Source organism: Stigmatopora argus, chromosome 2 (assembly GCF_051989625.1).
Source record: "Stigmatopora argus isolate UIUO_Sarg chromosome 2, RoL_Sarg_1.0, whole genome shotgun sequence".
In the NCBI taxonomy this organism is placed as follows: domain Eukaryota; kingdom Metazoa; phylum Chordata; class Actinopteri; order Syngnathiformes; family Syngnathidae; genus Stigmatopora; species Stigmatopora argus.
Genome location: NC_135388.1, coordinates 7605001 through 7631726, shown reverse-complemented (window position 1 = coordinate 7631726; position 26726 = coordinate 7605001). Strand labels below are relative to the sequence as shown.

Here is a 26726-nt window from a genome sequence, read left to right as displayed (position 1 = left end):
CACCAAAGGGAACAAGAAGGTACAACTTTTACGGGAAACAAACAGTATATTGTTAATTAACAATGGTTAAATGTAGGAAACTTGACTTTTATAGCTTGTTGTAAGTGTCAACTTTAATACAACAAATTCTAAATTTGAGCCTCAAAACCTCATTGAAATCAACCACAGACAGAGCCACTGAGGCATCCATTAAATAGTCATGCTCCACAGTTCAATTATGGGACTGAAATAGCTATTGGAATATATTCAGTGTAATATTTTCAACAACAAAAAAGTTCATTTGCTTCAAGTTAATCTTTTACAGATGACCAAAACCTGGAAAACCAAGCAAAGAGTGGTCTTGGTATTATATGGAAAGTGGTTGCATTTTGCTTTTGGTCTTCAAAACCCCCTGCCTGCATTTTGTTATGGCTGATTTTATCAACTTCTGAAAGTTTGTATATCGACTTCACTGGACCTGGTCTGAATTTAAAATAGTCTTGACCTGCAATTTGTCTAAACTTGTTATAGTCTTTGTCTGAATATTTAACAAATCAAATCCTTAGAGTGTTGATCTGGTCTGGGTCTTGGCCGAATATTGGATTTGGTTTGTCTCAACGCAATAAGGTCAATGTTTTGGTCCAACTACACACCTGAAAAGCAAAGGATTGCTCTGGACTTTGTTTCAAATCTTCAGTCCTGACTACACACGTAGAATACACGTGAAAAAGATGGTTTCTGTTTATTTTCCTTGAAAGTCACATGCTTGGAGGATAGGGATCACTCTCAGACTGAAGCCATTTATGGTACCATCCTATAATCATGCAACCGCTTTTGTTTTCCACTTGGGAAAAATCTGTCACAACCTTCCATTCTTTCTGGTTTCTTCCATTGCTACAATTATTCCAATCAGGGCCTTTCTACACTAAAGCAGGCAGATTAGCAGAGAGGACGGTGATCGTTTAAACAAACCCAAATCATTCCCTGTTGGTTTACAGTCTTTCTGGCTTCATGAACTATGACGGAAAGCTTCTCTGAGGTTTCCCTTTGCTTCTCTGTTTTACTACTTGACCGTTCAACCACGCTGTAGCTCTACGCTATGCATCACCGCATACCCCTCAATGAGCTAAAGGCATTCCACCGTGCCTGACTTCCGTGAAAGATTACCAGAAGGGGTCCCCCCCCCCCACCTTACACGACTTGAGTTTTTGCCATGCGTGAACTTGATCTTGACAAAGATGCACACTAGTAGTTGGGACAGGCAGCGACTAGCTCAGTGAATATTCTACATTTCAAGTTTCCATCTGAGGAAACAACCTTGTTGTGTTTTTTTATTGTAAAGAGACGTCACATAAAAACTTCTTACCAGGGCCTTTCTCCAAGAAGATGACCTTGGTCTCTGGAAAGAAGTTGTTCCCAGTAATGGCCATTTCTTCTCCACCATTGACCAGACAACTGGACAGGCTGGATTTGTCAACCTGGGGCAGTTCTTGCGCAGAACGCTGGGCTGATAAAGATGCAGTAGAAGTTGCAGATAAAACAGTGATCATTGGCCGAGTCATCTTTGTTGACTGGTACGAGAAAATGTAAACTTTAGTTCAGTACGCTGTACATATGACCTTTTGGGTTTCTAGGCTTTCTATGTGATGGGTAGTGTGGATGTGTGTTTTGAGTGAGACTCACAGCATTCCACAGGAATGGAGGCAACTTGCAAGGACAGAACCTTCCCATTGGCTTGAGGGATGTGAACTCGGAACACCACACGTACTCGTGTGTTCTTCCTTCCTATGTCCGTCTCCCCCTTCCGCAGTTCAATGTCGGAGTTCCGTAGCTTGAGGATGCCCGCACAGTCGATACTGTGGGAAGGGGAAGAGAACGTAGTTGGCAGTAAATCGTGAAATCCAGAGAAAATTAAGTGCGGGCACAGCAGGGTTTTGGAAGTATCATATTAAATTTAAAATGTAAAATAAATGGGAAAGTCCAGACCACATCCTTTCCAGTTAATTCCTCTGTAAATAAAGGGAGCAGAGTTTGACCCAAATACAATCGTTACATTGATGCAAAATCATAAATAGACACCAAGTTTACTTCTCTACTCCTCTGGTGTGTGAACTTTCAGTTGGTTTTAATTTAAAAAACAACAACATATAAGTTCAAAATGGGAAAAGCCAAAAACCTCGTAAAATGAGTAGGACTTTCCTCACAACAGGGGGCTCGTAAACGGAAAACACAACCAGGAAATACTTGTGACACCTACCTGGCTGACATGTTGTTTTCGGGCAGGAGAGGAATTTCGAGAACTTTGGTGCTAGTGATCACAATCTCCTGGCTGGCCGTGGCCACGGTCTTCCCAGTGATGCGGTGCACTTGGTAAAAGGCGTGTGGCCTCAAGTAACGATCATCTGCCGTTCCAATGAACATCTGCAGGTTGACAGGCTTCTCACTGTAGCCAAGCAGCTGAAACATGACAGAAAATGGAATAAAACCCATGTGCGTACAGCAGTGAGGCGTGAACAAAGAAACATTCAGCAGTCCGACTTTTGTTTGGAGGGAATTAGAAAAGTCAGCTCAAGGTTTTTTATTGTTCTGGCAAAGGAAATGGAGACTCATCTGGCATTTTGCCTTTCAAACTGATGATTCACTAAATAAGCCTCAATATTTTTCCTTTTCCACACCTGGTACAGGAGACAGCAATAACCCTAAACCCAGTAATTACCTAGCCAGGGCCATTTTGTTCACATGAGAATAAATAAGACAATTTGAAATGAAATTATTTTAGTGCCGTTGGTTAGTTCTCAATCATAAGTCTAAGTTACAATCCTAAAAGTGTCCACCCATTTCATTTGATTGAAAAGCACACATAGTGTTTTAATAAATAAATAACTAGACAACATTACAACGTAAACAAAATGTAAACACATTACTGTTGTTTGGATTGTACAACCTTAAAACATGAAATTTTACTTTGAAATGAAATGAACCATTTAAACTTAAACTCGTAGTCCTAGTTTGGGACCCAAAGCAACTCTTTGTTCCATTTTTAGAAAAAAGAAATTTGGTGTTAAGGCTGCAAGTAATGCATTACAGAGTACTAGCTGGGAGAAATGTCATTGTAAATCAAGAGGAAAATGACGCACTAGTACTTCCCTCTAAACGAGAGTATACACAAAGCCTTTTCATAGTTCAAGTGAGTATGACAAGTAGAGAAAATTGCCAGTGACGATTTTGTCATCCTTTTCAAATGCAATGTCTAAGGCCTGCCAACTCTGTTGGCCTCGCACAACCGGCAAGCAGCTGCTTTCTCCATTTGCATTAAGTGTTGGCAGCCCGATTCCCACTCCAGACAGGTGAGATATTTGATGGTGGAAAGTGTTGGGTGTCTGGTAGAGTCGGAGCAAGATGGAAATGAGAGCAAGACAGACCTTTTTCTGAAACCCAGTAGCCTCACAATCCTACTACTGTTTTGTAATGTTGTGTTTGGCAGACTCTGTGACGGCGGGATGGCACCCTTGCTCACGTTTGTACAACCAGCGTTGCCCTTACAGCAACCCCCCACCTAAACCCAGCCCAGATGGAGGGCAGCTCCTCCAGACTCCGTGAGGAGAACAAGGCCTTTCAGTGCGGTTTGCGCCCTGGGAACTGCCAAGCCTTAAACGAGGTGCAGCCAGTTACAGAGCCCATCTTTTTCTAAGCTTTGCGTCACAATCCACCACGTCAAAGCTCTGTCCAACATTGTGGTGACTGGGGGTTGAGCAAGTGAGATTTGTCACATGCTGTTCCAAAACCAACCAGAATGAAAAGCCTTGCATGAATGGTCACAGCATGCCTTCAACTACTCGAACCTGTGTGAGTAGAATTTGCTTAATCAAAGGGCAGTTCATTACTTTTTACAGCCAGAGAGTTCAAAAGTAATTTACTACTGGTTGAATCAGAAATTACAAAGTTGAACACTGATGCTGACGTTATCTTAGCTTCTTGTGCTTTAGCTTCAGGTGCTACGGTCCTACACTCCACAGTCTAAATTTGATAGTATTTATATTTTTCAGGCTCCAGTTTTATTAGGAATACTTGAAAAAATAGGTGCATTTGCTGCTCTGTTTAGCACTTACAATTGAGGAGGATGGAATACATTATTTTAACACCAGTTCTCCCATTTACCAGCTATTTCAGAGGGAAATCCCCAGATTGTGGTTGCTTAGGACACCAATGTCCACAGACAGAAAATACAGCTAACACCATTGGCCCCGTCATTCCCATTCTTTCTGGGTCGTCAGGTAAGTTGATCCCCTCTTATTTTCAGTTGACATGTGGGGTCAGAGAGTGAAAGTACGGCTACTCTACATTCAATGTTTGCTATCAGTTTGAAACCCGTACTGCATAGTTTTAGACTTGGAAGTCCTGATATTACAGACAATAGAGACGGTAACTTCTGGTCCACTCCGCAATGAAGAGAATCCCAGTCACTGTTTTTAACTACATACTGCGTTTTAAAACAGTGACTGGGTTTGTTTTAAAATACAGTATCTGGCACCCGACATGCATTCGGAAGTAAGTTACACTGGTGAGCAGCATCTGGCCTCAATAATAACCAGTAGTAAATGAGTTCATCTTTGGAAATCCCACAAGATGAAGTGCCACATGAAAGCGTAAATCATGCTAGTAACAAGCTAACAGGTTATTATGTTCCCCAGTCTAAATGTCCAATCAGTGTAAATGACACAATTTTTATATTCAGAAAAACCACACGGTCCTGCTGGTTTGGTTTACGATCATCACACCAAGTGAACCCAGACATTTAGTGCTCTAACACAAATACAGCGCAAACCGTTTTATCTGCAGTTGCAGCACGTGTGTTGCAGACAGTATAAAAGGAGTTGAAAGTTGTTGGAGCTATCAAAAGTCCCAAGTGAAAAGACAGGAAATGCTACCAAAACTGATGAAGCCAAACATCATGTGATACTTTGCCACAGGCCTGAAATTAAAATGAAAACAAAAACAATATTTAGGTGGGGTTTTCCATGAATTTGCTATGAAATCTATAACCGACCACCTAAAGGCCCCCTTAAAATTGTCTCATTTCTCGTGTAGATTTCCTTCAAACTCCATAAACACGCATCATGCCCCCGTCCTTTTGGGATGCCAGGACCAATTCACTACTCAATGGAACATTTTTGCATTTTGAACAATTGCTCTTTTCATGTAGCGGTACCGCTTAACAAATACCATATAGACAATTTTCATTGCTCATCCAAATAGAAAAGTTTCTAAACGGGTGAATATTTTCCATGTGTACTGTGTTTTATTCAGTAATTATAATTAGTGCTGAAAAAAATGAAAGGTAACTACAAATATCAGCTGTCAAGGAGCCACAACCTTGACTTGATCAGTTTGAGCAGAAACACTTTCCTATCTCGTTTTCAGTTTTAACTTCTTTTTGGGTTTTTTAAGTCAGAAGTCGATTAAAGTACTCTAACTACTCGACCAGCTAGTGTCTAGCAACATATTTTGAGCATGGAGAGATAGTGTAGAACTGCATTGGCTCCCAAAATTGTAAACACTGCCAAGAAACGTGCTCGAGACAGTTGCACCATGTTGAGACACATGCTGTTGTGTGAGTGTGTGTATCAAATTGGGACACAGGCAGTCTTTAAATGACATCAAACTTGGTAAAGACACCCCACAATGTGTTTTATGACATGGACTATTTTAGTACAAATATTTGCCTTCAGATATTTATGCACCAAATGGAAAATCTACCCTAGTTTGGACTTGGCCTGAGTTAATTTTAGACCTTGTGCAAGTCATCTGCCCCTAGTGCTTCAGCTTGAGCACAATGTGTTTATGAAACAACAGAAGAAAAATGGCAGTCAAGGCGGTCTCTTGAAAGGGGCATCACCAAGGACGTTTAGAAGAGGGCTCCTTGTTGAGGATGCGTCTCGACCCAAAAAAAAATAACAATAAAAAAAACACCACGTGCACTCTTGACTTGTCTCACATTCCGGAGTCAGCCCCTAAATCTGTGCTGGAGTGTGAAATACCACAGGAGAGTGGTCTCTGCACTTTTAACTGATGCTCTGTGGCTGTTCACTGCAAAATGTATGGACTTTGCTGGCAGCTCAGTGAGAAATTGGATCTTAATAAAGATAACTTCTATATTAAACGCCACTAACCGGCAGTAACCGCTGCTGCTGGACTTGGGCTGGGGATGAACTCCCTTCCCTAAAATAAAACAGCTGGATACAGTTACATATCCAGCTCCCACTAAATAAAGTCCCTTTTTATTTTTGGCCTTCATCTGTTCCACTAGTCCAGTAATAAGGGCAACAAGCTCAGGGGCAAAAACATCTTCCAGCGCTCCATGTAAACATGAAATTGTACACCCAGCAAAGATGCGGTCAAGGTAATACTTGGTCTAAACAAAAGTTGGCTTTCCGTCCGTGAGTACATGTGCTAGTGGAAGTCAAGCGCTCTTCAAGGTCATATATTTTGGTATTTAAACCGTCAATTTTGTGCAGAAAGTTCAGTTCCGGAGAAAGATTAATCATCATCTCATCATTTTAGCCTTTCCAATAGCAAAAATGTTAACCTGATTTAAAATAGCAATACTGAACAGCGTAATTAGACATTCATATATATATATATATATATATATATATATATATATATATATATATATATATATATATATATATATATATATATATATATATATATATATATATATATATATATATACATACACATATACATATATACATATATATGTGTATATATGTATGTATAATTTTCTAAAGCAAGTCAATTAAGCTAAGTAAGTAAGAATTGCTTTCAGATTGGAAACTGTTTTGGTCTTGTTTCTTTACAGTCATAGTAACTCCAAGACTGGTCGCCTGACAGCTACTTAACCTTTTCAGTTCTCCCAAGCATAAACCATCTACCCATCAATTTTCTGTACTGCTTGTCCTCGCAAGTATCATGTCAAGTTAAACTCATTACTAATGATTGCTCATACACAAATTGAAAGTAGCGATAAAAACAAGTAAGCGCTCGACTAGTAATCTGTCGTTTACACGTCGCTGGCATTCCGCCATCCGATTTTTGCCCCCTAAATCTTGACACAAGTCCCCGTCGTCACTGTCCACCTCAGCTCAGTCTGTAACTCGACACTTTCTTACCGCCAGCACCTGACTCGGCTAAGTTGTTTCTCTGTGTTGCTGCGCCGTTACCATGGTGAGACTTTGTATATGCAATTGGGCGGCGGTGTGTATGTATGTGTGTGAGCGAGGGGCTCCATAAGCTCCCACTCTTCAACGTATGCTAAAGAGGGGCAACGGGGTGGGATGGAGCATGTTGACTTGAGTGGTGGAGCTGGTGGCTCTTCAGAACTAGGATAAAGATGTATGCAGGCATATGACAGATGTGGAAAGAGCACAAAGGCATTGAAGGTCATTCTCGGCAGGCTGTAGTTTGGTCAGAGGGGATGTGGTGGTCTCTCGAGGCTTCATTAGTATAATGGAGTTCGTTTTGTTTCAAAACTGGAGAACCGTAGCAGATATTTTAAATGTTACATATTTTATATAAAAAAGTACAAGTACTAAACACGTTAATAATTGAAAAACATTTAAAAAGGACAACATTTTAGTTTTTTGTCTATTTGTTTTTTTACATTTTAGTTTAAAAAAACAAAAAGGGTAAAACAGTAAATATTTTATTTCATTGTTATTAAACAAGATTATTAAAAGTGTTTGCAGTTTAAAATCTATACAAATGTAGCAAATATTTTAAATATTACATATTTTGTTTCAATCCAAAAAGTATTAATACTAAAATAGTAATCATCAAAAAGCAAAAAAAGGAAAGGCACAAATTATTTTCTTGTTTTTAAATTTCTTTTGTTTTATTCAGTTAGTTTTCAATCAAAACATTTTTAATTTGCAAAACAGTAAATATTTTTCTTCTTTAAAGTATTTTCTTTTCATTTTAGAAACAAAACCGAAAAGTAGATAAGGTATCTTTTTTATTTCTTATTTTAAAAAAAATCTTTGTAAATTTAAAGTGTGTTCATGGAGGGAGTAAATGTATTCTGGAATTGCGCTAGCCAGAAACAAGAAGTCAATTCACATAATATCCTGTCGTGGGCCACATACAAATAAGGGGGGCCTTGAGTTTGACTCCTTTGGTCTAATTGCTTAGCATAATATCAATATTACGATTATTTAATCTAAAGTTAAAGAGATTTCCAAAAAAAGTACCATGCTTGCTGCACTCCAACAGACAAGCCTTTAATATCAAACACTATCTTTTTGAAAGCTGCTCTTCTTTCTATTCTTGAATATATATGTATACATATATATAGATATATATTTATTTTTTGTTTTCCCCTCATATATAGTACCCACTGCGTTGATCTCAGAGGCCAGGCTGTTTGCCCAGTACGCTGGGTAGGGCAGAGGAAGCCAGGGGGGCCAGTTGACTGTTTGTTTAAACAAGGTCAATACATGTGCACGCACAAGCATTTACTGTATATACTGAATCAGAGCTGTATATGGCCATGGAGGACGGCTCCATGCTCCCTCACTTTCCTGATTCCCTGGTCTTTCCTCCCCCTGACTTCGCTATGAAACTCTTCGCCACTTGCCCCCTAATGCCTGATTACGACCAATGGCTCCCACAGTGTTTATCAAATAGAGCCCAGTGGCAAAGCAACAGCAGCGTCAAGTGAAAAGCTCTAAATTGTTGTCCGCACGCCAATCATTTCAGCCAGTTTATTCAGGGAGTTGGCACATTGAATTAAACGCCCTACAAACCGAAAAGGGGGCAAACAAAGCTGAGCAATCAGAATAATAAATTCAAATCTTTCAAAATTGCTGCTTATGGTCAAACCTGACACTAATATTTGTGAACTCAGCCAATGTTAGGATGATTGTAATTGTCAATGAAACGTGAAAGAAAAAACATCTTTGTCATGGCCGCTCAGTGCTTTAAGTCCATTTAAAGTTATTGAACTGTTTATCAACTTTCAAATATATATATATATATATATATAAATATATATATATATATATATATATATATATATATATATATATATATATATATATATATATATATATATATATTATTGGTAATTAAACTTACCCATAAGGCCTTTTTTGCATGGACGGGACCGAATGAATGAATGTTCAATGAGTTAAATGAGTGCTCCATAAATGGTTTAAGATTTCGGGCCAAAGAAATATACTTGACATCACACCGTAACATCAGTAAAAAAATACTTTAAATATTTATGTTATTTTGCCACACGCCCCTAGCCTTTGTGTTGAGTTTTCTCGCCTCCATCAGTCCCTGTGGCCCGGCAGGTAATACCAAAGTGCTCCTTGTATTTGTGTGGGCGCAGCAGCACTCAATTAAGCTGGTTAAATACGCACAAGGATACCTCAGCCAGCCAGAGAGGCTTTGGACTTATACGTCTCCTAGCAACAGGTGCGCCGATTGTGATCTGTACGTAGCTAGTCCCGGAGGAATGGCTAACGCGACCGCAATCAGGGACAGACGTAGATATTCTGAAATCCGTTGTTATATGAAAAAAAAACATCTGGTGATCAACAGTAATGTATTGTTTCTAAATTTAAAAAAAAATAGCTCAATTTTTGTATCTCCTGAAAACGTCCATTTTCTTTGCAATATGTGTTTATTCCATAAATATAATGGCATTAAACCTAAAAGTATAGAATGCTGCAGCTGGACATACTAATGGCATAACTGTAGATATACACTGGACAGTGGAACACGCCATTTCCACTGACAAGTTGGAGTTTTGGCTGGGAGTGTGTCTACTAGTAAGAAACTCACTTATACAGTCTTCCCTCAATTATCGCGACTTCACTTATCGCAAATTCGCTTCTTTGCGATTTTTTCTGCTATTATTTATTTCCCAAAATATATATATATTTTTTAAGTTCATAAAAATGTGAAGGGCGGCTCGGCGGGTGAGTGGTTAGCACGTCGGCCTCACATGCATGGTAGGCTGATTGGACCCTCTAAATTGCCCCGAGGTATGAGTGTAAGTGTGTATGGTTGTTTGTCTCCTTGTGCCCTGCGATTGGCTGGCCACCAATTCAGGGTGTCCCCCGCCTCTGGCCCGAAGTCAGGTGGGATAGGCTCCAGCACCCCCCGAGACCATAGTGAGGATAAAGTGGTTCAGAAAATAAGATAAGACTACTTCGCGATTTTTGGATTATCGCGGCCATGTCTGGTCTGCATTAACCACGATATTCGAGTTATTACTGTAAATTCACAGCAAAAGGACAAAAAGAGCCAAATGATTGGATGTCTATCACCAAGGCAATGAAAGACTTCATAGCCTGTCCTGATAGTGTCTCTCTTTAAAAACTCTTAAAAAATAAAATAAAATAACGGACCTTTTTAGCCGGTCAATAGCTGTTTTTTTGTTTGTTTTTTTCCAAATATATACAATACATTTGCTTGTTTTCAATGAAGTCATTTAACTCCAAAATGACAAAGACCAAAGCGCAAAGGTGCACCATGAAAACAATGCTGGTAGATGATAAACACACACTAGTGACGAGTCCTTGTTCTCAGTCCTTGTTTTTGCGTTGAAAGAGAAGCTCAGCGGTACACGGCGCAGTCACAAAAGGAAGTCACGGCCGTGCCCACATGGCTGCCGTGGCGTCACTGGGTGACGTCACTCCACCAGAGTCAAGGCCCACAGAGAATGAAGTGCAGGGCTCACAGGAATGAAAAGGGGAAATCTGTAACAAAGGCCGGCTGCAGCTTCTCAAGTCCTACTATTTGCTTTCTTTGTTAGAAATGATGACGAGGAAAAAACTTTGACCTTGTGCCATCTTTTTTGACAGTTGTAGAATGTTATTTTTAACATTAATGATGCTTCCCGATGATTCAGATCGCATAGCTGGGTAGCTGTTATCTGATTGTGCTACCACACGTGTTATTCAGCCTCTGGAGAAAAGCCCTAGCCACACCATGAACGCACCTGGGAAACACAATATGCGCACTTGTTTACACTCTTGTGTGCTCTGACCCCTTGCGACCAGTAGAGTGGGTCAAGTAACTTGGAAGTTAAACCTACATTAGCTTTCGAGCGTTTTATACTTATCTGTCCTTGGAGTATATGATGTAGAAAAGCACAGAGCAGGTGTTTATTATTTGCTTTTGGGAGAACATTTTTTTTATATCATACGGTACAAATGGTACTTTAAGATGAACTGTGGAGCATGGGATGTTTAGTCAACAAAATGAGATCCGAAGGGTACGTTCTGATACGAAAAATGTTTGGTTTAAATTAGGCCAATGTTTAAGTTTGGTTTTTTCTTTTTATAACTAACATATTACAGTAATCAAGCTATATAAGGGTATATTTTAGCCATAATTTTCTTCTTGGCTTGAACCGTGTTACAAAAGGCTCTTCTCAGATTTTGTACATAAAATCATAATGTTATGTTTTGCGTGGGGTAAAAAGTACAAATGTTTAGTGGGTAATTGGCCTCTTGAAATTAGTATCATTTATAATTTCTAAATTGTGTTCTTCTTATTAGAGGCCATCTACCAGATCTTTAAAATTCCACTACCGTTTTGTTTAGGTAACTAAATCCACACAATTTATCATTTAAAGAACAGTAGATACTCATAAAATCCAATATGGCCAATAAACTTGATCACGCAAGTCAATTCTGCTAATTTAGCCAAGTTCACTATATTATGCAATTTAGGAATATGACAAAAAAAGTTATTGAAGAGAACGTATTAGTCAAGAGCCTTTATGAGTTTGAATTATGTCTACTTAAAATCTATAGTTAGCAAACTAAAACAGTAAGTTTGATATTTTTTACAGTTTAGCTTCAACTACATTTTCAAGTCACAGTAACTTAGAAAGACATTGTATACAACATTTTGATTTTTCAAATGCCAACCAATGGAATCAAACTCAACAGAATAATGAAACAACTTCAATAGCTTGTCAAAGGATTAGAAATTAGGGCAAGAGTAGAGCAAATCTTGGTTGACAAACTTTGACCGCTTAATTATGCATGGTCACATATGGCAGGATAGAATCTTGGTCAGACTGAGGTTGAAATAGTTAATTATAAGCCTGAAGGGGAGTGTGCTTGACTGATTATGTGAGAACAGACAGGCCGCTTCTTAAGCGACACTTACAACAACAACAAAAAACATTGGTTTTCTGAGTTATTTTCAAGAGATTTTATGCCAACGTTTGTTTGACTTTTTGAACCAATTGTTGGAAGTGTTGCCTTTAGTACTCAATCTGCACAATTAACGCATTTCTGAACTACCAACACCCTGTTTCCCAACAATAGGTGACGCAAAACTAGTCAAGAAGGATTTTTTTTTCTTTCCCCAGGTCAAACGTCAAGCTGTCGCCCTTATAAAATGTCAATAAACTACAAAGGCATTGTTTCTAGATAGGTTTCAATGTCCAACAAATAACCGTCAACACTAATATTGTTAATAGAATGAATGAATTTGTCAAATAAGGCTGCCATCTATTCTCTCAGCGCTAATTCACAACAGGTTCTACTTTAATCCGTCATAAACGTGCTTGATAACACAAAAATAAAAGATTAATACGGCAAGGACTTTTACTATTGCTCGCTCGAGTTGTTCCAATTTTTTGCATTTTACTACCTAACAATGCAAAATGAATGCACCCTAAATTTAGATGCTAACTAAAACCATATATTAGTTATTACTGGCTTGAAGCAGCTCTACAATACTATTGAACTACGATAGAACTAGTGTGGAAACGCCAGGAGGCGGTAAAAATACTTCCAAAGAATTATCAGTTACTAGCATCTGTACCTCAAGTATGAAGATTATTCCAAGTAAGAAAGGGGGTTTTTACGCTTGTGGTGAAAGCACACTGTCTCGAATGCGGAAGGAAATCCCTGAAAAGTGGTGAAACAGTGTGAATCTGAGGAAGTAGCTGCTGAATTCAGCAATTACTTTTGTCTCGCTCTGTTTCTCCTATGTTGTGTACAACTTCTGCTGACCTCTTGGCTAGCAGATTTCAAGTGCATTGCTTTACACTGGCTTTATGAAGAAATAAATAGAGGGCTAAAGGGTATTTGTAGTGTTCTAAGTCAGGTGCGCACCGTTCTGGCTGTGCAGACGTTCGGGCTGGGTGATCTGGCGATAAAAAGATCAGTTTTTTTCTCTCCATATTGTTCAATCTCAATTCTAGTCATTTTTTTTTTAAAAAAAATTCACTGGTAGTTTTGCTACAAATGTACCCTAGCATTAAGATGGCAGACGTTCGAAAAATGAAATGCATTTTTTTTATTTTAGTGCACAATATGTGTAATATTATTTTGTATGTGTTTATTTTGGGCGACCGAGTGCTTTGCGCGTCAGCCTCACAGTTCTGGGGTCGAGTGTTCGAGCCCAGGTGGGTCCTCACTGTGTGGAGTTTGCATGTTCTCCCCGAGCTTGCGTGGGTTTTCTTCAAGTACTCCGGTTTTCCCCCACACCCCAAAAAAGATGCATGCTAGTCTAATTGTATGCTAAATTGCCCTTAGGTATGAGTGTGAGGTTATCCCTCTCCTTGTGCCCTGCGATTGGCTGGCCCCCGATTCAGGGTGCCAAAGTTTAACGGAACATGGGCATCATACGTTCAGTCTTAAACACAGTATTCTAATTTAATTACTGTTAAAATAATTGAATCGGATAGATTTTTTTTAAATTACATAGCCCAGAGCCGTGTGTGTGTGTGGGCATGCAGTCACCACGGCATGGTTGATCTGTGCAATGGTAAAAAAAATGACTTTGAGTATGCATGAACAACGGTGTGTTGGTGTCGTATTGTTTATTAAATTGTCAAATGCGATACCTTGACAATGGGATGGCCACTCGATGACGCTTTGACAGCTCCTCTGCTGCCCTCGGTTTCATAGTGCGCTCGGTGGTGCGCTTTGGGCTGCACTTCAATCTTCAGCTCGTACTGGCCAAACTGACTTGGCAGCGGCCAGTCGAGGGGGGGGAGTGACGAGGTCCTGAGGAGAAAAGATAACTTCAACTCAAAACTAGCATTTCAACTTAAAATACTTCTGTACTCAAGAAGTGGGAAGAAAAGTGAGGCAAGCAAAAAACACCATGAAGTTTCACATTTGTGTTTGTTTGTTAACGGTTTTCTTTGATTTGTTGTGCCTGAATTTTAATTCCTTGGAATGTTCCCTTGAAGCCAGTCACAGTACTATGTAGTTTTTGGGGAGTTCTGCTAACTAACCGTGGAACATTCTGCTACACTATTTGCCCTTGTTGGCGTTGAGAATATTTGCCTTTTGGCCTTAACTGTGAAATAGGAATGAATTCAAAATTGGAGTACAATCTTTTAATGTAAGAGATCAATTGATGGTTTAATATTGAATGACACTATCAGAAAAACATGTGTCATTGTATTTCCACAAAAGAAGTAACAGAAATCTAGGTTTTTAGACAGCCATGTATTGATTATATTTTCATTCGTAGAAATATTTCCAATTTGAATGGTTTACCATGTCTTTTAACTAGCAAAAACAACCGCTAAAATATGTGTATGTCATGGTGTTTCTTGTACATGTGTTCTCCGTGTGTTGTGTGCCATGCTGGCTAGCATTGTGTTTTTCCTCCCCCCACCCATTTTTTTTCAAAACTGTGTTTGAGACAACCATATTTGAACAGCTGCAATGAAAAGAGTATGGCCCTTTCATCTGAGTTTCGATTCAAGTAAATTACATCTAATATCAACACAATCATCATCAGCTATCTTAAAAGGGATTTGTATTTTTTTTAATCAGCGCATAATACAAGAGAGTCAACTTGAGCAGAAAGTGTGGTTAAAAAAAATAGAATATAATGAGAAAATCCCTGTGGTGTTCTGGGTGTTGGTTGGGTCAGATAAACATCAGGCTTTGCCCAGCACGAACAGTACGTGAAACACCATTCTATGGCAAATTCTTTATCTTTGTTCTTTTTTTTTGCAAACTTTAAACTCCGTCTACGTTCAATGCCTTCGTAATGAAAGTTTGTGTATGGGTTTTCCTCAGAGGAGCTATTACATAACTACTTGATCAAATGTGGTTTGTAATGCTGCCATGGTAAGAGAAGTAGAGAAGGCCAGGTGAAATGTGAGTAGGGACGGAGGGGTGGCCTATAGATTATCTCAGCATAACCTTTCTCAAATATCCAAGTGTGACTGCAGAGGCTCCCAGTCCAATCACAAAATCCTGATCAACCAACTAGCAGATTCGCGAAACAATACGTTTACATAACGTCAATTCACGTTCAATTGTACTAGAACACGGGCAAGTGCACCAGTTAGGTTATGTTACGTCTATTTCCACAACTGCCTGAGTGTGGAGTTGACCTTGTTACACGCTTGATAGGATTTTATCTGATGAACATGCAGCAGACTTTTAGCCTATGGTACACCCTTAGATGGTAATTAAAAGACGTTTGTCTAACCTTTCTAAACATTACACTGTAAGATTTATATGGCTTCTGCACAGCTCAAAGTACCTTTATTGAACGTTGGAGTCCAGTGTACCATCTAAAGTCGATCTGGTCAAACAATGATCATTGTTAATTCATATTTTATAGCACTGTTATTTGTCTTTAAGATCAAAAGGTGTAATCTTCATGGCAACTCACAACAGTGCACAAACTTTGTCCGTGTTTTTTTTAATGTCTGTGACAAATTATTTGCCTTTCAAATCTTGTCATGTCGTGAAACCATCCATAATCATAAAAGAGGTAACTGTTGCCCTGGCACTGTCTAGAACAGGCGTGGGCAAATCGGTCCTCGGGGGCCGCTGTGGGCGCAGGTTTTTGTTCCAACCGATCAGGAACGGACACGTTGACCAATGAGATTTCTGTAGAAAATAAGAAGCACCTGACTGCAATCCACCGATTGCACTTGTAGGACAGCAGATTGGTGAAAAGGTGTATTCTTTATGGGTTGGAATGAAAACCTGCACCCACGGCGGCCTTTTGTGGAATTATTTGCCCACCCTTTTTCTAGAACAAGGGAGCTCATTAGTTGTTCCTTTGACTTAAAGGCATCTGTAAGTTAGGGCATCTATACTTCATTTCGGACTCCGAACTCATATTCTTACCTATTTTATTCCGGTTTTGACTTACTTAGCATAACAAGTCTTTCTTTCCAAGTATACAGTGGCTCACGTTTGATGAAACACATTGACATTCTTTGTAGACCTAAAATGCCCATTTTTTTACTCAATATTATGTGGGTTACCTGAATATAGGCGTGTGTCCAGGCTTGGGTTTATTCCATGAAAAATGTGAGGGCACAGAGAGGAACTGCTCTCCAGGCCCATCCTTCTTGAGGCTGTGAAGTCCCTCTTCTGAGGGAGATTCTAGATTAGGAGGAGCATTCCCCTGGTCATCTATTCCCAACTCTCCTTTTGGTGACGGTTGCATCGTTGTGTTCTGGGAGGTTTTCCTCGTCTTAGACGGTATGTCTGCCTCTGATGGGCAGCACTGGAAAGGCGACATTCCTCTAGAGGGGCTGCCAGCCCAGGTGTCCTCTGTCACGCTGCCCCTTGGCGAGGGTCCCGGCGTAGGTGAGGGTGAGTGATGCGGTGACACGGAGCCAGGATAACAGATGTCGGCACTGGAGTGGCGCCTCTTCCCGCAGGGTGAGGTGGGGCGGGAAGAGGGCCGAGAAGGTGGCCGTGGACTTAGCCAGTTCTCGTCGGTGACACTTGTCCGCGGGGAGTGGCAGGGAGACTGTCGAGGTGACAGAGTGGCAGAGTGGGAGTGCTGCACGAAGGAGGCTTGAGGGTGCTGCCACTGTGGCTGTTCTTCCACATTGGCGATCCCCGATTGAGGTGAGGCGCAGCCTGGAGACGTGAGGGGCGAGCCCAGGGTGAAGCGAGCGGCCGCCTCGTTGAGCTCGGCGTCGACATCGTCATAGACGTGGGAAAAGGATTCGCAGGAGGAGGCGTCAGAGAACCAGCTCCTAGATGAGAGGCTGCTGCCTGGGCTCGGACTGAGCGAAGTGTCCCGGTACGAGTGGTCCAGAGGCAAATAAAGGTGGTCTCTGGACAGAGGCCTTTCATTGTGGTACTCCCTATCGGGGCCATTTGCTCTCAGGTCTTGTTCATTGGCATCCATCTCCTGCTGGCAGCTCGGGGAGATGGAGGTGATCTGAATACTGGGGCACTCGAATGCTTTCGGAGCCTCCACTGGGGCAGAATGGAGTAAAGGGGAGGTGCCATACTTGGAATCTTGTGCCTCATAGTTTAGGTGCCCGGGTCCTTGTTTGTGCGATTGAAGGCGAGGTGAATTGCTGCTTAGCGGGGAGTGTGCCTGCAAGCCATGACGGGGGAGGTTTATTGATTGGTGGTTTGTGACCATTGATGGGGGCTGCCCTACGTTGAAGATGTAGAACGACGTGTTGTCATCAGGCTCCAGATCTAAATGGAGGCATGAAATGAAATATTAACACGTCGCATCATCTTTTAGTCATTGTTCACTTAAAGTATGGTTGACAGAGACTTCAATTAATTTAACATGCTTGTTTTGGAGTGCCAGGTCAAATTCAAGGAAGTACAGGGAGAGCATGAAAGGAAGGACAAAACTGTCATCTGAACCCAAAACCGCTATTCCACCCAGGTTGCCACAAAATCAACAATGTTGGAATTTAACTGCCTTTGTTGTTTCAATAGGTACTGTTCATACAGATAAAGCCATTAAACCATGCAGCCTCTCACAGCTGTGATGGCCGAGAGGTTAAGGCGTTGGACTCGAAATCCAATGGGATATTCCCGCGCAGGTTCGAACCCTGCTCACAGCGATTTCAATTTATGTTACCACGTGACAAAAAGATCAAATCTCATTGCACAGTTCTAAAATTCACTAATAGCAGCTTATCTGCCTTTGACTGTTCATGTTAAAAAACATGATAGAAATGCCATTGCAATCATAGTTTTAGCAATGATTTTACCCTGTAATGGTTTCCCTTACCATTATTTCCTAAAATGAAATTATTTTCAAATTCAAACAAAACAAATTATGATCGTAGCAATCCCACTGTGCTGTACCATTAAATAGTATCTGATATAAAGGTTCTCTACTACTCCACTGCCAGGTACAGTCTGCCATACAGGCAGATATTGTTTCAAGAAGTATAACTGGTGAATAGCACTACTCAGGAAACAAATTCACACAATGGTGCGTGCTGTCAGCTTTCATCACAACTAGAACTGGCAGGCTATTTTTACTCAAAGTCATTCAGCACAGGCAGCATGTATTCACACAAACACACACACACACACACACACACACACACACACACACACAAACAGATAGACAGCACACACTCACTGTCCACATTGGCTCTACTCTGTTAGTGGTTATTGATAAATTTCCACTCGATGCACTCTTCAGCCCCTATTGGGAGTGTTTCCCCACTGCCTCCTCTGCAAAATGTCTCACGTGTCAAATGTTGAGCTACCTATTCCAAACAATTATGCAACTTAATAAGGGATTTGTCCCTGCTTGCTATATGTAATACTGCATTTCAGAAAATCGGAACCAGAAAAATGGATTAGACAGTCGACTTGAGCTTTTGTAAATTTGATAGGCCAAGTTGATAGTTGCAGAATTACTCCAATCCTGCAGATGGTAGTCTGGTTGACAATTGCCAAAATAACTGACGTAAAAGGAGCCGTCTGTTGACCTTGTTGGAGTTGAGCATGGTAAGCATGAATGCAACTTATTCAAACGCAGACTTCGTTACATTCATTCAAACAATTGAGGAAATCTAGAATTTCATGAGAACGTCATTCTGAAAGACTTTAAAAATGTTACTGTATTTAAACAATTACTTTAAGAAACTATAGACATAATTTTGAGTGTATTTGTGCATCACTATTGGAAGTAATTAAATATTTGGAATGGTTCTTCCTTTTCTCATGCCACACACTTCCAAAAGATTTCTTTCCAAAATAAATAACGTGCATGCAACCGTAGGAGAAAGCAGCTTTCAGACTAACAAGTGTTGACAAATGTATTTGATTTTTAACAACAAATGTGTGACACAGTCGTAATATTATGAATCATTGCACACTAGGTCCCTAATTTTTAGAAGAGAGAAACAGTTCTATCTAAAAGAAGAACAAAGCCAAATATGGCCATGAATCACAAATTGTGTTGTAATTTTCTAGTTCATTTCCAACATTCTCTCTGTTTGTGCCCCCCTGACCCTGACTTCCTAACAACAGCAGGAGCAAGCTTTATATTTAGCGCTCCTCGGCTTGACACTGGGCCGGGCTGCCTATCACAAGACCAAGCATCGGATACTCTGACGACAGCATCTGACTGACAGGCAACACACTGACAGCGTGTACACACAGAGACACACTCACATGCATGACAGAGACAAACGCAATAGGTCGTGTGGAAAAGAAAATGCTTCAAATTTCAAAATGGCAGCAAAAACTGGAGGGATTACGTGAAGGAAACAATGAGTTAAACAAAGTCTAAAAAAACCCTCAAGAACTAACACTTTTCATTAGTATTAATTAGAGATCATTTCAATCAAATCATTCACAGCTTCATGGGTATTGAATTGGTCAGTGGCCGTCCGTGCATTTTCTTGTAGCGCCTTCAACGGGTAAAATCCACTTCCTAGCAGCATTTAATGATTAAATACAAATACTGGAGCTTTTCAGACATTACAACCGGGCCGGGGGGGGGGCGATTTTCCCAGGAAAAGACAGCGATGGACGTCAATGGCGAAACGGCAAAAATTAAACTGGGGTAAAATGGGGTAAAATCCACTTCCTAGCAGCATTTAGTGATTAAATACAAACACTGGATCTTAAATACAAACACTGGAGCTTTTCAGATATCAGAACTTGGCCAACAATTGAAATATTATTTAGGAATATAGCCATATTTTACTCACCAAAAATCATTTTTAACTACACAATATCCATCCTCCTTTCTTTCTGCCTTCTTTTCTATCGCCATCGAAGCTAATGCTGAAAGTCGAGCCTGTCCTGTCATATTTCTGCCATAGTCCGTCTTGAAAATGGCTTTAAATCAACACAACAATATATTTGCTTGTGTAGCTCGCTACAGATACACTTTGGTAGCTCTGGCTAATCACTAGCCAATCATAGTTGGTGAAAACAATGACGTATCCCTACGCCTGCGACAAGGCATTGTGGTGTTGCCAACTCGAAATCTGATTGGTTAAACCAACAGTCTTATCGACGCTTGTTTAATGCAGCAGAGCCTGCAGAACTGATTGTGAAGGCCTTGAGGCAGATTTCTGATCCTGGCAACAATTAATGGCTGAAATGTGATTGGTTAAATGCTTCAATATGAAAACACATATCTGGAAGCAGTGCAACCAGGGGGAAAACCAATGAAAGGAAGCTAACAGACAATTTGGAATTATTTCATAAGTATTGATGGACAAAATATAATATATGATTCAGATATTTCTTAGGCCAGCAGAGAAGGCCTTGAAGGCCCTGATGGCCCGCCACTGGAATTTGTACTCTTTAGTGAGGAAGGTACTCATAGTCACTAATTAATGCGACACAACGTTACTATAAAGAAAAAACTTTATTTTGTACCTATTAGTAATTTACCATACATGAAAGTAATGTAGGAAAAACTAAGTCTATCACTAAAAGTTGTGCTTTTTGGTACACAGCATTGGGCAGTGTGTCATACAGGGGATGACCAATAATAGGTATATTTAGCTTGTGGCCTAAACGTTCAGAGTGGGAAACGGGACTGATGATGGGGAAAATACCTTCCCAAAATGTATTAGACCTCAGAGAGCAGGAGAAATGAGAAGAGAGATGAGGTAGCAGAGTTTCATCAATGACTTTGAATGTAAATCCCCTATTGGTGTCCGTGAATGGGCAGTGCGTCACACACTCCTCAAGCACCCTTACATTGTAGCCAAACCGCTTAAATAAAGATCTTTAAGAGGCTTTGCTGATCCTCATTTCTGAATAGCTTAACTACACGGTTTCATTCAGGCACGGATGTTTGTGACATACTATAAGTAACCATAACAACAGGGAAAGCTTGCTGGAGACACTGGCATCTACTTGGGTTTATTGTTTCGAAGTTCGCTGAGCCTAGGAGTGACTGTAACACTCTCTGAGGGTTCTTGCTTGGGGATAAGGCGCAAAGCACTGTAAACCTTCCCTCCCTCGCCTTCTCCTCCTCCTCTTCCTCCTCCACAAGTAAAGTGTGTCAGGGTCCTGTGACCGGCAGTGACATACAAGCCCATATTCTGAGAAAGTCCAGTCAACAACAGTGAGGTAGGATTAGTCCCTCCCAGCGCAGATTCAGGTTAATGCTGTTGTGCCTACAGTGGTTTAGCCAACCCTTACAGGCCTCCAGTGAATAATATTACAATTCCAGTGTTGTAAAATGTTGTTTGTTGAATAATTATTGTCAGGTTGAGATCGCATTCCACCAACATGAAAATCAGGATGTACTGCTTTTTAAGGCTTGAGCGGCCATATGCCTGCCGGGTGTGAGAATACAGCTGATTTGGTTCAAATGAAGACTGCATACCACACAGATCCAGATTAACTTTTTCATAAGAGGTGTGATCATAACTTTTCTTCAAAGGGCCATTATGTCTAAACTCGGGCTGCGGCGAACTAAAACTCATTTATTATCAAATTAATTGTATTATTTGCTGTATAGTTTGAAGACCTTTTTGACACAAATAATTCAAATTCTCTTTTTTTGACTGTTTATTTGCATACATTGTCCATTATTTTTCCATTCTATTTTTTTTGAATTACAATTTTATTTGAAAAATAAAACAAACAACAGGAAACGGTGAATATTCTTTTCTACTTTATAAATAATATACGTTTTTTTAATTCAAAAAGTTAATTCTCTGATTTCTGCTATCCCTTAACTTTTATTGAGAATTACAAAAATGTTCTTTTTATTTTAAAATGTTATATTACCCAGAAACATGACATCAATCCAAAACATTTACTTATGCAGGCCACGCAAAATTTATGTGGCGGCCCAGATCTGGTCCCTGGGCCTTGAGTTTGACACCTGTGTTCTAAACTAAATGTTTTGAAAAGTTTGGAATTTTGTCAAAATGTATCGCTTATGCCCAGAGTGGATGCACTAACAACACCATGCAACTTTTGTCATACATTTAAATGAAACAGTACCTTTAAAGCCTTTTTCCATATGCCTGCATTTTTATGCAACAAGCCAAAACAACACTGTTTTAAATGTATAAAAGAGTTCCTATGTAAATAGCCCATAATGTGCCTTTTGTGCATGTAATTTCAAGACAGATTACAGTCTTGGTTGATGCACTTGCCACAAAACCATGTGGCACCCAAGCTAGAGGGTAACTTAACCCCAGGTTCCCTTTGTGGTGGGCACGCAACTTGATTAGAACCAGATCTGCTTACACCCCATGTACAAAAGGCTTTGTATTTTAACCAGTTGCCCTGTCTCTTCTTTCAGCCCATGTCAAGAGCTGCTGGGCAACAGTTTGCTGCAGAAAAATGCCACTCACTACGACTTTCAAAGACAAACAATTACATACTTGTCACTTAAATAATCCTCCCCCCTATATTAGTTGATTATCCTGCTGAATTAGTTGACTGTAATAATTTAAGCCACTTTTCCAACAAGCGATAAATCAGCATAATTCTTGAATATGTTTCAATACAAAAAAACAAATCGTGCCTGCCTCGTACCCTATTGGCCCAAAATGCAGTGCTCTTTACAACACAAATTTTCATGTCAATGTATTTTACATCACAACTGAAGTAGCCCAATAGTAAAAATCATATAACAAATCACCTATGGTGTCTTCTTATAAAGCATTGTTTCGCTGTTTTTTTAGATCTTGTGGGTTAGCTGCTGGCCTACTTTTCTAAAATGGGAGCCTGTGACGCACATACGTACGTGTTACAAAGGTTTGCCATCACCTGTGGCTTAAAACCGTCTAAACTGGGTTTGTGCCAAGACTACTGGGCTTCCCTGTATCTACTAAATATGCATCCAAATGTTACTGATGGAAACAGTGGGAGGTCGGTCCAGGTAAATGAAATGCATTAGTCTAAGATTGTTGGTCTTGGTTTCATCATTATTTCTCTTATATTTACACGTTAAGTAACATTTATGTGTGAGTTTCCACATAAAGCCTCCCTCTGATGTCACAGAAAACTCACTAGCCAACAGAAACTCACCCTAAGCCATTGTTAACGTACGCTGCTAAATTAGGCTCCTAATTAACAATATCATGCTGTGATAAGATTATGGGATAAAGAAGTAGTGGCAACCAACAACTTGAACTAAACACCAGCAGAGATACACTGCTATGAGTAATGTTCATATATTTTTTTCTGAAAAATGGCTGAGAAAGCTTCTTATCAGACTTGTAGTTAATCTGATTCGATCTGGTGCCACTACAAAAATACCCAGTGACTTGACCTCAAAACAAAGCAAACATGCAGAATTCAACGGTGAGGTCGCCACACACTATAAACAACAGGCCTTGCTCTAAATAGGAAGAGCGCTGACGCTAAACGGGAATCTTCAAACGCCGGGTGACGAGAAGGTGGATGCTGTTTATGACCGTCAGAAGAGTAAACGGGGGTCCGTATTGTTGCAACTCTATTCACAGTTGGCGCATTATGCCCTTTTTGCCCAGCTGTCAGAGTCCACATGGTCCACATTCCGGTTATGACCCATGTAGTAGGGTCCACACAACCTCCTGGGCCTCAGTAGGAATGTGGACCGTCATCCTTTGATAATCTTCCTGGAGCGGCACACTTTTGACCTGTGACAAATGAAATTTACTCTTGTATCCTGGACAACAATATCCACACCGGCCCAATCATTGGAGAGTAATAGCGGTGTATCTGAAAGGTTTTTCCCTCAATTATTTCCAATTCAAACGACTGTCATCTGTGTGCCTTCAGGTACAAAGGGACTACTTGGGGGTAAAAAAGAAAGAAATGAAAGGAGATACAGGAGTTAAACAGCTTTCTCTCTGGTGTAATGCAGCCTCTGATATGTTGATACAGCACAGCCAGCAGTAGCTTCAGTTACCCTAAATTTAAACTAGACAGATGCCTCACATAGTTAGTCATGCCTCAACCCCAGGGAAACAAACGTCTCATTCATCACACTAGGTGCTTGGAGCCTTTATGTTCAGTTGGGTTAGGGGTACCCATGTGGTGGTCCACATGTTGACCTTGTGCGTGGCTGTTTGACCGCTGACCTCTTTGCCTTTTACATTCTCCCAGAGATTGAAAAGTGGCACTCGCGAGAATTTCTTTTTAATAATTCATGCAGTCTGCCTTGAATTTAAACGACTGTATAAAATGAATCATTTGAGATGTGCAGTTTTTCCAGTCCTTACAAAAAGTGGACGTGTTATCGATTGTTGAAGACTTGCTGGCCACAGAATTTCTACCAGTTACATATAGGGAAATGGAATTGCAAATGTTGCCAAAATGTATTTTTAACAATTCAAATTTTAATTCTTTCGTATTATTTCATTCGCTCTACAGGAGCATCATCAATTTGTAAATGACTGTACATGATCAAAATTGGTTTGCAGTGTTGTCACTACGATGACGCATAGCAGGGAAATTCAACTGAATTTCTAGACCCATCAATCAAGCACTCACTTGTTAGTCTTCTGGTATTTTAGGAAAAGACAAGATTATTTCCGAGAGACCACATGTATACTTGCACGCTGCGAGTCATTCCTACTACAACACCTACACACCGACACACACACACACTCACAACACACCTGGCCAGAGTCTGCAAGCGCTGACACACTCACCTGGAGATGTGGTGCACAGCATTATTCTATACCTCCCCTTGTTAAGATTGTGAAATGTCCAAGCAGCAAGACAAAAAGGCTAAAGACGTGCTAGGACGAGGCAGATCCTCCCGCACCGAGTACGATCAAGTCACCAGAACCTGCTGTGTGCCCTGTGCCGCTCTCTTTTGGAAGCCCAAAATAGTTCACCATGAGAGCGATGTAATTTCAGTCTTTCCCACGAATGAGTAAGACTGCGAAGGAATCAGGTTAGAGAATCAGACAATGAAGAACTTAGAAGGCCAAGTTGTGGAGATATTCGTCTATTCAAATGCCCTTGAAGTCTTACAATTAGGTTTATACAATCTTCACGTGGAAATTGTCATGTGTCGCTATCTAGTATAGGGTAGCATACCAACTGTTAGCATTCAACCCAAGCTTGAGACTACAGAAGATTAGCTCCACTTTTTGAGGGCCAGCATTGAAGAGTAATGCCATAAGATCACAATCCCAGGACCGGAAATTAAATTTAATGTGACATTATCGTAGCTTAGCAACTAAAATTGTCCCTCAAAGTGCCTCTGTTCTGGCTAAGTAGTACCATATGACTCAGAAGTAGACAAGATTAATACTAAAAGTACAGACTAGAGCCGGGAACACAACCGTAAGATTTTTAAATCACTAGAATATTGAAATAATACTTGGAGTTGATAAAGACTTTCTAATGGTGACAGTTTGAGAGACCTACAGACTTCATCTGTTATTAGCTCAACTAAATGGACTACACTTATCCAGATAATTTCTCATTGACTCTTTTTTGTCTCCCATTTATAGCTAAAGGTAAATTGTGCAAGAGAAAAGACATTCTATTCAATGTGATGGAAGTGCCAGACTGTGTTGCAACCATAATCGCACAAAAATAAAACACTGCAGACAAGGTAAGTGACAGAGCAAAAATATTGTTTGGTGACAATACATCCCCTCCATTTTTGGGCAAAATAGCTTTTAAACCAACCACGCCAACAATAGACTTAATACTAACAAATTGCTATCACAATCACTGCCTAAATGCTCTGTAGTACATTGTAATCCCAATTTCCTGATACCCACAGAATTCCGACAACTCATAATTCCCAGTAGAAAAAAATTTGAAACAATAAATGAAGGCTAAAATAAACCCTAAATCATAGCAGATTTGGTGATAATGTTATTCTTGTTATCAATGCTTGTGATGCTATGAAAAGTGCCACAAAAAGACAGGAAAAAGGTCTATCCAAAGATAGATCCAGAACTTATTCATAAAGAATAGAGTGGAAGTTCCGTTACTAGTTACATAACGGAAACAGTTTAACTGTCAGAACTCCATTATTTTCATTTCACTGTTTATGCAATCATCCTGTCTTTCCCCTATTTTCTTCTCGGCACCGCAAAAAAAAGCCTTCTGTTGTGCCTTACACTGCAATTTCATTCCCATTTAAATGTTCCGACCTGCAGCAAAGTTCCAATTCGCCTGATTCAAAAGACGGTTCTTCCCTTGCAATGCTTGGGGAAAATCCCAACCAATAAAATTCACATCTAAATAAGAGGCTGGCATATTTCAATTTCACGTTGTGCGTCGTTTCCTCAGCGACACAGAACACACAGAGATCATGATAGAGAAAAGGTATCAAGGCATGTAATTAGACAAGGAGGAGCAGGATGGAAAAGGCAAAGCGGAGGCTTCTGGTATTGTGCCGAAACAAACTAGCACTTAGATTTTAATTAATATTAATGTCTCATGTGTTTACTTATGCAAGTACAAAGCCAACTTAACGGAAGAGAGTTGGGTTAGCGGTAGAATAGACTCCCTTAGCAAATAAAGAAAATCCTACTGGATTTCATTCACTCTGCA

General features: G+C 40.1%; 1 protein-coding gene and 1 non-coding gene across 2 annotated transcripts in view; one reads left to right on the top strand and one right to left on the bottom strand.

Annotated features, from left to right (window-relative positions):
* nfatc3a (nuclear factor of activated T cells 3a) overlaps positions 1-26726 on the bottom strand; it is a 43987-nt gene that overhangs the window by 12767 nt on the left and 4494 nt on the right. Inside the window, exons 2-6 of the mRNA XM_077589806.1 lie at positions 16268-17450; positions 13865-14027; positions 2237-2436; positions 1663-1835; positions 1346-1486 (exon numbers count right to left, since the gene is read on the bottom strand). Coding sequence (XP_077445932.1) covers positions 1346-1486; positions 1663-1835; positions 2237-2436; positions 13865-14027; positions 16268-17450 — 1860 coding nt within the window. The remainder of the gene's footprint in view (positions 1-1345; positions 1487-1662; positions 1836-2236; positions 2437-13864; positions 14028-16267; positions 17451-26726) is intronic.
* trnas-cga (transfer RNA serine (anticodon CGA)) lies at positions 17749-17830 on the top strand. Its single transcript has one exon. It is a non-coding gene; the product is annotated as a tRNA-Ser (tRNA).